This window comes from Xyrauchen texanus, chromosome 15 (assembly GCF_025860055.1).
Source record: "Xyrauchen texanus isolate HMW12.3.18 chromosome 15, RBS_HiC_50CHRs, whole genome shotgun sequence".
Lineage (NCBI taxonomy): Eukaryota > Metazoa > Chordata > Actinopteri > Cypriniformes > Catostomidae > Xyrauchen > Xyrauchen texanus.
The window spans coordinates 31,570,735-31,586,149 of NC_068290.1; the positions used below are offsets into that span (position 1 = coordinate 31,570,735).

The window sequence follows — 15,415 nt, forward strand, 5'->3', positions numbered from 1 at the left end:
ATCTTAGTTAATGTTAATTTCAACATTTATTAATACATTTTTAAAATCAAAAGTTGTATATGTAACATTAGTTAATGCACTATGAATTATGAGGACCTAACAATGAACAATTGTATGTTTATTAACTAACATTAAGAAAGATTAATAAATGCTGTAAAATATATTGTTAATTCTTAGTTCATTATACCTAATGCAACTAATGATAAGGCAACCTTATTGTAAATTGGTACTGATATATTACTTAATGTATTAATGCCATAATGTATCCAATATATAATGAAACTAGAATGAAAAATAGCTAGTTTTAATCATACCCTAAAATGTGTATTTTGGTCCTAGAGGTCTTGACCGTCGTGACTTTATTGACCAGTTCAAATTGTACAAAAATGTCAACTTTTCACGTAATCTGTCTAATCTGATATTCATTTAAACATTTTCAATATTTACTCATTTTGATGGACAACACTCTTGAAATTGAATACATAGACTATCAATGAATTGCCAACAAAAGCCTTCATCAGCCAACTAATAAAGACATTACATCTATGTGATTTCTGCAGTTAATCCAGTATGAACTTCAAAGACATTAGTCATTAATCTTACAGTTCATACAAAATCTTTGTTTAAACTGGCCCTTAACACTTACTTAGTTCACAAATTTTAAACCATGACTTGAACTCACATAAATAACTAATATTGACATTATATTCATGATGTTAGCCAGAGGGGATCTGGCCCTCACAGTGAGTCTGGTTTCTCCCAAGGTTATTTTTCTCCATTAACATCTTCTAGCATTGTATGTTCCTTGCCACAGTCGCCTTCAGCTTGCTCACAGGGGTTTTAAATACAATAATTATCTAAATATTTAATAATTCATTTTTATACAAAATTTAAAACTACACAATGATGACTCTAAGATATTATAGATATTGCAGTTTAATTTCCTGTAAAGCTGCTTTGAAACGATGTGTGTTGTGAAAAGCTAGACAAATAAATATGACTTAAATTGATTTTAATTTCCAAAACATTTTATTCTGCATTTTGTGCACAACCCTGTTATCGCATGATTTCCCCTTTACAAACAACACAACATTCCTTAATATTGTGACACCAAAATAAATAACATAATTTATAAAAAATATTGCAAAATGACTGCATCTGTTAAGCTTGACCATTCAACCCTGTTATTACCCTGTTATAACCAAGTTATTGTTTGAAAGAATTTATCAAACAAATATTTTTTTCTTCTTTAATGTGTGGGGAATATACGTTAATCAAATAACACTGACTAATATTTGGTCCCAAACTAGTGACTAGCTTTTTTCTCTTTAAACATTTATTTAAATTAATATTTATTTCTTTATTGTATAAATGTTGTTTATTTAATTTAAATGTTTTTTAATGGTCATTTTAAGTTTATTGTGTTTAAAAAGTATTTAAACATGTTCCAAATAAACCGGACTGTAACAAGGTTGCAAAAACTGCAAACAAAATAAACACGGCTCGTATGATATTTAGTTTGACCTCCTGAGGCTGATGATCAACCTTATCTAAATATCATGCGCCTCCTTTCATAGAACATTTGTTACAAAAACAGGCATGATTTTATACCCTATTCAAGGAACGTGCATGTCTCTCTCTCTCTCTCTCTCTCTCTCTCTCTCTCTCTCTCTCTCTCTCTCTCTCTCTCTCTCTCTCTCTTTATCTTTATCTCTCATGGATTCCTCTTTCTGTCTGTTTATCCTGCATGAGTGACCACTGTAAAATGTAACCTTATCACATGAGTGTCATTATTTATCAGCTGAGTGAAAAAGTGGATTCAGATTACACACAAAGGTGCATACAGAATTATCCAGTTTCATTGTCGTATGCATTGCTGTTCTTATAGACTTTAATTAAACACACACACAGTATCAACGCTTTCATTATTTGCCCTCTGCTATATATGAAATGCACACAATCACACAGAAGTGCACAGAGTGCGGCCTGCTGTTATTGTGACCACTATTATTGGTCGCTCTTAGTGATTTTCAGAAGGGTTAATAAGGATGCAGAAGATCAGAGATGGCTGAGCCCGAGTGAGCTTAAATGGGAAGTCTGCAGGACAAGACGAGGTTATTGGAGGATGTGATATCGTCACACCAAAATAGAAAGGGTCATAGGTTTTTGGAAACAGACATACAGTAGCTTATATCTGCCTCCTGCATTTGTATTTGTTGTACGTGCTCCCCTCAACCTTTGTTACTTGCACAATGTGTGGAGAAATGACAGATGCTGAGTTTTAAATTGCTATTTAGTGCCATTTAGTGGGCCAGAGAGCTTTCAGAGAGTTTTATTTTCCCTGAGGGAGAAAATCTAAGCATTACTTTCCTTCGAGGTAGTTTCCAGGGAAACTGAGGAGGGAGGAACCTTGAACAGGCGTTTTTGTTATTTATATATTTTAGCGTACAACTAAATCAGCCAAGATTTGTTTATGGTGTATAGAAATGGAAGTTTTTTCTGTGATATGTACAGTAAATGGTACTTTCAAGTGGTAACAATGTACATTTCATATCAGTAAATCCTCTAGTAACAAAGGGTGGATTTTTTTGAAAACATATATTTACTAAGGTAATGACTAAACCTTTCTTTTTTTAAAGTTGACAGCGGGGGGCCTGGGTAGCTCAGTGAGTAAAGACGCTAGCTACCACCCCTGGAGTCAGGAGTTCGAATCCCAGGGCATTCTGAGTGACTCCAGCCAGGTCTCCTAAGCAACCAAATTGTCCCGGTTGCTAGCGAGGGTAGAGTCACATGGGTGGGGTAACCTCCTGGTGGTCACTATAATGTGGTTCGTGCTCAGTGGGGCGAGTGGTGAGTTGAGTGTGGATGGCGTGCTCAACAAGCCACGTGATAAGTTTAAGCCATTTTGAACATTTCAAAATGACAACATTTCAAACAAGTTTCCTAAACACTCCCTTCTTCCAAAGGCCAACAAACAGGACAAAAACTCACACAATTAGTTGAACCAATGGTGCTCTGTTGGATTGTTTGGGGATGCTCAAACACATTTAAATGAAATCCCCTAAAAAGGTTTGAAACTGGGATAGGAAGATGTTCAGCTTTAAATGAACAGTTTTGTTTGTTTTCACCTCTGCAGGTACTGGTCTCAGGTCAGGACCTCTATCTGGAGGACAAACAGTCTGGTGACTACCCTTTAGACGATGATGACTTCACCTCTGGTTCAGGATCTGGTAAGAATACTTCAAATCACTGTCACAAATAGGATCAATATCCAGTTACCTTTATTGCTTATACTAAGAGTTTAGTGATTTCAAGAAACCCCTAATGCTGAGTATTAAAGGGATAATTCACCTAAATATGTTAACTTTCTTGTTGTTCGAAACCCATATTACTTTTTTCTTCTGTGGAACATAAATGGGGGGGAAAAAAAATCTTCACATCCCTCTCTGCATTACTCTAGGCTGTCAAGCTCCATGAAGGACAAAAACACCCCCCAAAAATAATTAAAAAAAAACAATAAGTGTTGTCAATGCAACCCGTTCACTGTTATCCAAGTCTTCTAAAGATGTACGATTACTTTCTGTGATGATCAGACTGAAATTGAAGTCTCAAATGAAATAAAATCATTGATAAACTCCTGTATACATCACCCAAGTCATATACTGTATGCGACTATGTTGATAATATCAAACCTCATTAGTTCTTGTGTCGTAACATCAAGATGTGCAAGAACCAATGAAGTTTGATGTTATTGACGTAGTTGCCATTGAGACTGAATGTCTTCAGAAGACTTGGAAAATAGTGCACTAGTCATATTGACCCACTTTAGTGTGCTTTTATTTATTTAAGAGTATATAAGTATATAAGTTTATCTACTTTCATTATATTTCAAAAATTTGTAAATATTATTTTTTTTAAATCCTTTTTTTCCCACTGAAGAAAATGTAATTAATGGGTGCGCTTCCCAAAAGCATTGTTAGCCAACTATGGTATTTTGTATCCTATTCAAGGAACGTGCCTCTCTCTCGCCTCTCTCTCTCTCTCTCTCTCTCTCTCTCTCTCTCTCTGTCGTCTCGTTAAGATTTTTTGAAGAATATGTCAGCTCTGTAGGTCCATACAATGGGTGCCAAAATTTGAAGATCCAAAAAGCGCATAAATGCTGTGTAAATGTAATCCGTAAGACTCCAGTGTTTAAATCCATGTCTACAGAAGTGATATGATAGGTGTGGGTGAGAAACAGATTAAAATTCTTCTCCCTGTTCAGTATGGGGCAAGAATGTGAATCATCATAAACACAAGAAACATGTGAATTTAAAAGTTAAAGTGGAGATTGACTGAGCAGGGTGGAAAATGTATAGTAAAAATGTACTACAATATCGATCTGTTTTTCACCCACACCTAACCCTAACCCACTTCTGAAGATATGATTGAAACCACTGGGGTCATATGGATTACTTTTATGCTGACCTAGTTAATTTTTGGAGCTTCAAAATGTTGGCACCCATTTACTTGCATTGTATGGACCAAAAGTGCTCAGAAATTCTTCTAAAAAATCTTAATTTGTGTTCTGCTAAAGAAAGAAAATTATACACATCTGGTACGGCATAAGGATGAATAAATGATGAGAGAATTTTAATTTTTGGGTGAACTATTCCCCAAAGAAAATGATTTCTTTTGGCTGAAACATCACGTAAAGGCGAGTGCAGCTTTTTGAGGGTTTAAAGGCTGTAAAGAGAAAGCGCTTTATCACACGATTTTTGTTGGAGAACATGGCTTTTATGTGTTTATGTTAACGCATTAGTGGTGTTATGTTTTTGATGAGTGCGTGTGTGCATTTGCTCAAGTGTGCCAGGTGAACTCTGAAGTCTAATATGGAGGGAAACCCATCTATTGCAGCAAAATGCCTCTGTCGCATTACAAAGTTCATGCCGCTTTCATATCTTCTGCAGCTTTCTCGCATTAAACTGCTTTCTGGTGTATGTATATATGAACCATTATAATCTAATATTTGCAGAAGTTATTACTCCACCCCCTGACTAACATCATTAATGACAGCTCAACAAAAGTGGTTCAAATGATAGATGTGCTTTCCGGGAAACATACGTGACTAGCTAATTAATTTCTATAATGATGCATCATACTACGACTGTTACGCATTGAGTTACATCATTGTATGGGAAACGCACCCCAGGTTTGGAGCAAAATTTGGGTGAGAAATAAATGTTTTTGGTTAAGCCTTTCTATTAAACTTTGCTCTGTAGCTTGTAATTGTGGGACGTTTTCATTTACATTTACATTTATGCATTTGGCAGATGCTTTTATCCAAAGCGACTTAGTGCACTTATTACAGGGACAATCCCCCCAGAGCAACCTGGAGTTAATTGCCTTGCTCAAGGACACAATGGTGGTGGCTGTGGGGCTCGAACCAGCATCCTTCTGATTACCAGATTACCAGTTATGGTGCTTAGACCACTACACCACCACCACTCCATTGGCCCGGTTGCTAGGGAGGGTAGAGTCACATGGGGTAACCTCCTCGTGGTAACTATAATGTTGTTCACTCTCGGTGGGGCATATGGTGAGTTGAGTGTGGATGCCGCAGAGAATAGCATGAGCCTCCACACGCGCTACGTCTCCGTGGCAGAAGAGTGCTTTTACTTTTCTAAGCGATCAGAAGTACGACATCACAGCGAAACATGTTTTTTAAGGATTTTAATTGAAGAAGGGACCCGAGCCATATCTAGAGACCATAATATTATAGAAACTTTGGTGTGGACTCTTTTGGCCTGGGACTGTAAATTATGACCTAGCAACCACTCATCTAGTGTCATAGCTGTGAGTTTTGTTTGACTAAGCACCACTCATATACAGAAAGTATTCTATTTCGATTTATCTTGAAATTACTCAATTGATAAAAAAATATATATTTGTGGAATTTCAAAAGCTACATGCTGTACATTTTTCTTAATCACTATGTTAGTCTAGAATATGTTGTTTGGTCTGCTGTTCACAAGAATTATGAAAAAATCCTAAAATTAAATATTTAGAAACAATCTACAAAGCCTGTCTTGTTCAATCTAAAGGTTAAGTATTGTGGTGTAAATCGAAGGGCTCCCAGGTGTTTTCTTGGCAATGCCGCCAGTTATTTCTCTGCATCTTACTGCTGCCCCTCAGTACCTTCTACCTGGTGCAAATACAGTAAAAAACTGAGCGAATGATTGCAATGTTTATATACATATTTACATTTATATACAATTTATGTATTTTGAAGCAAGAGTGGTGAACCAGCCTTAGCTTCCCCATTCTGTATCACCACATTCATCTGGAACTGAAAGTCCAAGAAAGAGAGAAGTTTAAACAATAAATAGTTTAAATAAAGCTCTGGCCATCAGGATCTCATTGTGGCCCCATTAGATTGTAAAGTCATAGGTGCGTGGATCTCAACTGGTGGGTCGCAACCCAGAAATGGGTTGAAAGGTCTGTTCTAATAGGATTGTGGACAGAAGGGAAAACAAAGCTACATGCAAATAATAACTATTTTAGACACTAATCATATACTCAAGCATAGTTAGGAGAGTAAAACAAATAGGCTTATCAACTTTTAAAAAGTAGGACAAAATGCTCCTCTTATCTTTTTGGCATAAATTCACTGGCATCTGACATGGACAGGTTGCATAACATGCCCTCATCCTTGAAAACCATGAACAAAACTATGCCAGATAAAACAAAATAAAAACCAGACTACATTCAATACAGGTTCACTTATAACAAGGATAAAAATGGTTTGTGCATTTGTGAATTGAATCCTTGGCAGCCGAGAGACAGTTTAAAAACCAAAATTGTCCATTTTCCTATTCCACCTTGTATTGTTAATAATTAATGGTGTAATATTACTAATTTAGTGTTTGATTTTAAGCATGGTTGTATTTGCTTTTGTGTGATAAACCATTTTGGTAGTGTGTTGGCTCGCCACTTGATGTCCAATGTAAATGGGACCTGAAGCGAAATTAAAAGAATTTTCCAGGTTCAGTTCAAGTTAAGCTCAGTCGACAGTATTTTGCATATTGATAACCACAAAAAAATACTTATAAGGAAAGTGAATGGGGGCCGATACATAAACGTTAAAATATTCAGTTTCAAAAGTATAGCCACAAGACATAAACAATATGTGTGTTAACAGGATTTAGTGTGATACAATCACTAACTAACCTTTTCTGTGTAAAGTTATAGCCAATTTTATAACTTTGTTGCTATAACGATGAAATGTAAAAAAACTAATTAAAAAATTATGATTTAAACAACTTTACAGCTCAAATAATACAAGAGTTTAACAGAAGAATTAATGTAACTGTTTTTTTAAATAACATTTTAAGCTTCACATGCCTTTAAACCCTCCAAACATTTACCCCATTCACTTCCATTGTATGTGCCTCACTGGAACCCAGATTTTTTTTAAAGAAAAAGAGGGATGGGGGGGCCTGGGTAGCTTGCTGACTAACACCCCTGGAGTCCAGGGCGTGCTGAGTGACTCCAGCCAGGTCTCCTAAGCAACCAAATTGGCCCGGTTTCTATGGTGGGTAGAGTCACAGGGGGTAACCTCCTCGTGGTAACTATAATGTTGTTCACTGTCGGTGGGGAATATGGTGAGTTGAGTATGGATGCCGCAGAGAATAGCATGAGTCTCCACACGTGCTACGTCTCCGCGGTAACGTGCTCAACAAGCCATGTGATAAGATGTGCAGATTAACGCTCTCAGACGCGGAGGCAATTGAGATTCGTCCTCCGCCACCTGGATTGAGGCGAGTCACCACCCCACCATGAGGACTTAGAGCGCATTGGGATTGGGCATTCCAAATTGGGGAGAAAAGGAAAAAAATTAAAATTCTAAATTATTATTTGTGGTAATCAACATTTTGCCACAAATGCTGTCGAATGAGCTTAACTTGAAATGAACCTTTAGTCATATAACAACATTCTAATGGCTGTAATATATTATCTAATCTCTTTAAATCTATTTCTCACTGTCCCTCTAGGTGTCAGTGAAACAGACAATGATATGGATACATCCACAACAAGTTTGCAGTACCCAGAAATCAAAGCCGAATCCACTCCGGAGACTGTCTACACCAGCAGCCCCAGTTTGGAGTTATACACTTCCGAAGAGACAGATCAAATTAGCAAAGAGACAGTCAATGACTCGGATCTGGAAACAGAGGTGCGATTGTTCACCCATTTCAATTGAACTGCAACTGATTCTGACAATATCAAAGCTTTCTGCTGACTCCCACAGCAGCAAAAACATGCACAGCTTGCAAAACTGTGACAACCCCTGATATTGCACCTGTTTGGCTCATGTAGTGATCTGCTGTCTTGCACAGTTTTACAGAACATCACAGTCATGTTGGATCCTTCAATCTTGTTATTGGATCTCTTCACTTTTTTGGACACTGTCTACAAGTTGGATTGTTGTTGTTGTCAACAATTTCAGTGTTAACCTTTCTTTCTTTCTTTCTTTTTCTCTTTCCCTCTCCCTCTCCCTCTCCCTCTCATTCTGTTCTCTAGATCTTTGACAAGACAGAAAATCATCAGGTCACTGTTGAAGCCACCAGCTCATCAAGTGTTGTACACGATGCTGATCCTTTTCATGAGGTTCGCACAGAAAATCCATTCCAGAGGACAGAAGTACTGGCAGGTATGTTTGAAAGAAACATTCAATGTGACCACCGTCATTTTTATATTTAAAGCTGAATAGAACTGATATTATTATGATATCTGTAATTTGTGTTTATGAAACATAAAGTAAAACTTTAGCTTTTTCATAACAAAACAGAAATATAGAGCAAAAGAGAGAAAGACTGATGCACAGCATCAATGTGGATTAAGATTAAAGAAATGTTACAGGTTCAGTGCAAGCTAGGCTCAACCAAAAGCATATGTAGCATAATGTAAATTACAGCAAAAAAAGAGAAAGAAAAATCATTTGGATTCATTCCTTTTATATATTTATATAAAAAGATAAGCAGAAACTGCAGTTACATTAAGGCTTTCACAATGTAGGTGAATGGGGCCAGTTCATAAACATTAAAATACAACATGTTTCAAAAGAACAGCCACAAGACATTAAACGAGATAATATAATTAACTTTTTTATAAAAACAGGGATATGCTGGCATTGACCAGGTTACGGGGTTTACTAGCGCTATGTTGCCATGCAGGGCTGGACTGGGAAGAGAAATCGGCCTGGGCATTACATAGCAACTGGGCCAAATGTTTGCTGTCCTGTTCTGCATATCGCGGTGCCATTTTGTGGTCCGTTCTGCATTACGCTGCGGCTCATTTTAGCTTTTCGCCGCCGACCCACCGTACCTCTCGGTTCTCCCGATGGCCAGTTCTTCCCTGATCTGCCCCAAAGTGTGTCGAGAAATCGAACATCGTTTTATGCATTTTCGACCAAGATGAGAATAGGAGGAGATTTGTTAATGTTTAATGTCTGTGAGGCTGGAGTTTTGGTGGTTAATATTATGGTGAATAATGGCGCTTGTGCTTAGTTTGAGGTAGGACTTTCACTTTCAGGTGATGTTTGATTTGAGTACTTCTATAAGCAGTTGCTATTAAATTGACAGTGCAACAGTTTCACTGTCCTTATACTTGCTCACCTAGAATGTTCAAGTTGGGCCAACATAAAATCATTTATTAAAAAAAAACCTTAGTAAATTGAGTTTGAGGAGCCTAATGAAGTTGAGTTAAAACTACTATAGTACATTGATTTTACTTTATCCAAATAAATTATGTTGGCTCAATGAAACTGATTTAATCTCTCGGCGCGGATCACAGGTGAACGGTGCAACACTGAACACCATCAAAATCGTTTGGATTAAATCCAAGAATGTCCATAATTGAGATGTGTGTAGTATGAGATTGAGAAAAACACAGACAAAAAGTAACAAAACAGAAGATAAACAAACATCTTTGGTGTGAAGCGGCAGCACTTGTTAAACAAACTTCAAGTATCCAGGACGATCAGTATAGAGTCCAAAACCACAAGTAGAACTGGACGAGTAAGAGCCAGCTAAAAACCTTGTATTCTTGGCAGGTAAACAGTACGTTCATTGACTTAATTTGAATAAAAGACATTCAATTGCTTGTAAAAACTTTCTCAAATTAAATGAAGTAAGGGTAATGACTTAATTTTTTGAGTGCAGATATGGATAGTAAGCAAATTTTATCACACTAAAATCTTTTTAAAATATAATTTTTACATCTTCTGGCTATACTTTTGAAATGGCGTATTTTTCAAGTTTAAATTTAAGGACAGGCCCCATTCACTTCCATTGTAAATGCCTTACTATAACCACGATTTTTGCTCTTCTTTCTTTTTTCTTTTTTTATTCTTTTTTGTGGTAAGCAGCTTTTCTCAACAAATGCTGTCAATTGATCTTAACTCATATTGAATTTTAGAAAGATTTACATGCTGTCGATTACCACAAAAAACTAAAGCAATTACAATGGAAGTTTTTGCAAGGCGTTACAGAGAGATTAAAAGCCTAAATGTGAAGCTTGTATTTTTTTAAAGGGTTTATATAATGTTTTTTAATAAATTTGCACTATCTTGTCTAAGTTGCCCTTTAAGAGGAGGGACAACTGTTCTAGATGGATGGATGGTGTTTTACCCCTTTTTCGACACATGCACATTTATGTGAAAGTTAATGGGTTTATGCTTGTTTTTACCAAAGTATTGTCTGTGCTAATTGACAGTATGCTACAGATGCTTAACTTGTGTTGAACCCTGAAACTTACCTTTAAGTTCACTGTAACGGGTAAGGGATGGGCAAGGAGGAGGCGGGAACCGGCTGAACAGTCAACATAAAGTTTAATGTAAAACGCAAATTCACACACACACACACACACACTCATGTTGTGTTTCCATGTTTTATGGGGACTTTCCATAGACATAATGGTTTTTATACTGTACAAACTTTATATTCTATCCTCTAAACCTAACCCTACCCCTAAACCTAACCCTCACAGAAAACTTTCTGCATTTTTACATTTTCAAAAAACATAATTTAGTATGATTTATAAGCTGTTTTCCTCATGGGGACCGACAAAATGTCCCCACAAGGTCAAAAATTTCGGGTTTTACTATCCTTATGGGGACATTTGGTCCCCACAAAGTGATAAATACACGCACACACACACACACACACACACACACACACACACACACACACACACACACACATGTTGTGTTTCCATGTTTTATGGGGACTTTCCATAGAAAATATGGTTTTTATACTGTACAAACTTTATATTCTATCCCCTAAACCTAACCCTACCCCTAAACCTAACCCTCACAGAAAACTTTCTGCATTTTAACATTTTCAAAAAACATAATTTAGTATGATTAATAAGCTGTTTTCCTCATGGGGACCGACAAAATGTCCCCATAAGGTCAAAAATTTCGGGTTTTACTATCCTTATGGGGACATTTGGTCCCCACAAAGTGATAAATACACGCTCACACACACACACACACACACACACACACACACACACACACACACACACACACACACACAGAGCATGGCTGCGTGCGTCTCTCTCTCTCGAATTGGCATCTGCGGCTGCCTTTTATTTCGCTCTCTCGCTGATCAGCTGATTCAGCGCCGGCCGTGCTCCATCACGGCCCGGCCATGCCCTCCACCTCGTCACTTTCACTTTCATCTGTCTTTGTGGAAACATTTAAATGTTGTTTGTGTGTTAGATATAAAATATTTTGTTTGACTTAATATCATTTTTGAATTCTTGCTGCAGCCGTTATAGCCGGCGGAGTGATTGGCTTCCTGTTTGCGATCTTCCTCATCCTCCTCCTGGTGTACCGTATGAGAAAGAAGGATGAGGGCACCTATGACCTTGGAGAGTGTAAGCCACCCAGCTCAGCCTATCAGAAGGCTCCAAGCAAGGAGTTCTACGCCTGAATGACCAAACATTGCCAACAGTAATGTTGTAATGACAACCATCTTCTCTACAAGAATAACCTGGCTTGGTAGCGCCTTGAGGAGATTCTTTTTAAGGGGGACCTTTACTTATTTCAAAATGTTTTTTTTCTTCACAAAGCCAACAAGGGCTTCTATTTTCTCAAAATCAAAAATGTCAAACAAACAAACAAACAAACAAAATTCTTTATGTTTTTTTAAAGCAAATTATTGGAAAAGAAATGTATGAAATCTTATACAAACTTTATTGACTACTTTGTAACTGTAGAGGTACATTTTAAGTCAATTCAGAGGTGGAAATTTTGGGTGATACGTGTGCTTTTTCTGATACCTTTAATTTTTCACTGATTACATTTTAGTAACTTACGAGTTTATTGTCGACTTTATCAATAATTTGGTTTATCTCAGCCTTTTTTGTAAAGGGTTATTTCTCCATTGGCTTGTGTCATTATCTTATGTTCTTCAGTCTACATGAATGTTTGCATTTTTGTCTGGCCATTTTGCAGAATGTTTAGATGTATTTTGTTTCATTTATTATTCTGTAGTACAGTGTTAAGGTCTCTGAAGGTTCAAATTCTACTTTGCCTGAAGCCAAGAACACATTCCACCTTGCTTGTACTCTTTCTCTCTCTCTCTCGCTCTCTCTCTCTCTCTCGCTCTCGCTCTCTCTCTCTCTCTCTCTCTCTCTCTCTCTCTCTCTATGTCTGTATATCTCAAGCTCTCATGCAGGGTAAAATCAGTTGTACTTAATTGTTTTTCTGTGACACGGCTATCTCTGTGACACGGTTAATTTAGTAATTAGAATGAATTTAAAGATGTAGAATTGCACAAAATATTTTCAAGTACGTCAACTTTATGTTTTCTTTTTTCCCCCACACAAAACTATTTTATATTCCAGTACTACAGAAAAATAAAAACTTTAATCACAAATAAAATATGGAATATTTTCAGAGGCAATAATTCTTCATGATGAACAAGTTTCACACTATATTCCATTACATTTAGACATATAACCAACACTGTACAACAAGGTACGCATTTTCTTGGAAATCTAACCTATGACCATGACGTTTGCTGGCGCCCTGCTCTACCAGTTGAGATCAGTGACAGGTTAATGGCATTTACCAAGTAAAATGTATCAGTATTACTCCCAAATCTTCAGAATTCACTGTTGACTGAATACTTAATGAAGGTCATTTTTCTTTCATAATAATATCCTCATGTGGAAAAGCTTTTAAAATGAATCCATTTACTGTATGGTTCTGACTCATGCATTCCAAAGACTTAAACAGTGTTGTTAACAGTGACGGTGATTAATAGTGTGGATCACATTTGCTCATTTTTAATCTCTCCTCTCTTTTTATGTACATTTCCATGATGTTTCTTTAAAGACCTGACCATTTAGAGTCAATGACGTCTATATGTTAATATACAATAATTTATAGAATATAATTATTTATATACTACATATTATATGTAAAATGTTAGTTAAAAAATCTATGGAAATGTATATTCACAAATGTTTTAGAAGCCCTTGAAGTGCCTACTATCCTGAAACAGATCTACATGGATTTGAGGACATTTGTGCATCAGATAATGATGTTAAAAGCGGCAACTGGAGAAATGTGATGAATGGCAATGTTACAGAATTAAAAAATCAATATTGTATTTCATTAAAAAAACACTACTGAATAAACATTTTCTCATGGTATTTTCATCATGTGTCTTGCCCATCAACCTGAATTCCCTCTAAGCGCATTTCTTATTCTCAAGAATTCTGTTTTATCTCCCTGAGTGTGTTTGTATATGTGTGATGAATCACAATATGCATGCCAAGTGTCTCTCCACTCTCTCTCCTGACCATCAAACAGGTTGTAATGGAAATGTAACACCTCTGATGAAGATCGCTCTGGGATTTGTCCCACAATGTTAAAGCTCTGACAGCAAAATGAACTAAACACACGAGTTGCAACACAGACAGTTTCAGTCCTAAAGAACCTCACACTTAGTTGTCACAACACCTGTTGACAATATTGTTCTAGAAAATGAATTAGCTGCACCTACCAAACTGTAAACCCTAATATTGTCACTACTGGAAATATCAAGTTGTTCTTAATTAAATAGTCCTTGAAATGCCTGGTTTTAGGCTCATAACTCAAATAATTAGGTTAATTTAACTTATTTATCTTAAAAAATCCATAGACTTGAGATTTTAAGAGTTAATGACTTTAACGTTTGAGTACAAAATTGAGACAGTGGGGAATATGCATGATGAATATCAGAATGCATTTCAATAGGTGTAATTAAGAATGAAGATTTTTGCAAATATTGTTTCGTCATAGGGTGGTCAGTGTCCCATTTGGTCAAGTTGGACCCTGTTTACTAATTCTCTTAGTGCATGTGCAGGTAAAGTGCAGGTATATATGCATTTCTTGGGAGAATTAAGATTATTTAATGACTGACCTAGAATCAGTTATGATCTTTATTTTATCTGCACTATTGTTCGATCTAAAATTGAATCAGTTCAATTAAAATGATTAACAATAGTAGAAACAACAATTTGTAAATAGCAAATCTAAGTTAAGTCTACTTACATCTAGTTACCTTAACTTATATAGTTAAGTTCATTCTATATGAACAGCAAGTTAATTGACCTTAATTATATAAGATTTAGAGATGCCATTACTCAATTCAGTTGAGGGAATGAGTTCACTTAATCAAATGAGTAGAGTAAACTTATGAGGGTTTTCAGTGCACCCAGGTTTTAGATAAAAAGTCAAACTGGTTTCATAAATTTTAGCAAATAATTTGTTTTCCATGACTGGAACAGACTTTTCCATAGAAAGTAAAAAATCAGGTTGCTGTCTAATAAAAATGGTCAGCAAGGTATTTACTTTATAAGAGACCTTTTTATTACTGCAGATAGGTTACATATGCTTGATTCATAAGCATATGGACTTGTATAGTGTGATTTTCTTTGATTTTGTGGTTATTTTCTTTTTATTAAAATAGTGTGTATAGATTATTGTTTAGTGCATTACTTAACCTGTCAACTGATGGAAATTAGCCATATTGGCTAAATCTGACACATTTACATCAATACGATGTTAATTAATGTGTGTTATCCCAGACAGCTAGATAAATTAATAAACTAATAAATTAATACACCCACCCTTCTACATGTGCATTTATTTTTTCATTATGTTATTTACTATTACAGCTAGGCCTCACAATAACAGGGTTCGTAGATGTATACAAATATTAATGTTAATTAATGGATATTATAGGCGATATACTATACTGTAGGTATGAAATATTTGTATTTGCATTTCGCCAAAAAACAAACTCATTGGAACGGTAGTGTGTGAAGCTTCACATAATGTCAATGGCTTCAATTTTGCCTTTGTTTATTGTCCCAG

General features: G+C 36.1%; 1 protein-coding gene across 1 annotated transcript in view; it reads left to right on the forward strand.

Moving 5' to 3' along the window:
- The window catches only part of LOC127656453 (syndecan-2-like), a 41,949-nt gene extending 28,230 nt beyond the window's left edge, over positions 1 to 13,719 (forward strand). Inside the window, exons 2-5 of the mRNA XM_052144790.1 lie at positions 3,137 to 3,230; positions 8,034 to 8,215; positions 8,563 to 8,692; positions 11,815 to 13,719. Coding sequence (XP_052000750.1) covers positions 3,137 to 3,230; positions 8,034 to 8,215; positions 8,563 to 8,692; positions 11,815 to 11,978 — 570 coding nt within the window. The 3' untranslated portion in view covers positions 11,979 to 13,719. The remainder of the gene's footprint in view (positions 1 to 3,136; positions 3,231 to 8,033; positions 8,216 to 8,562; positions 8,693 to 11,814) is intronic.
- The last annotated feature ends 1,696 nt before the right edge of the window (positions 13,720 to 15,415 follow it).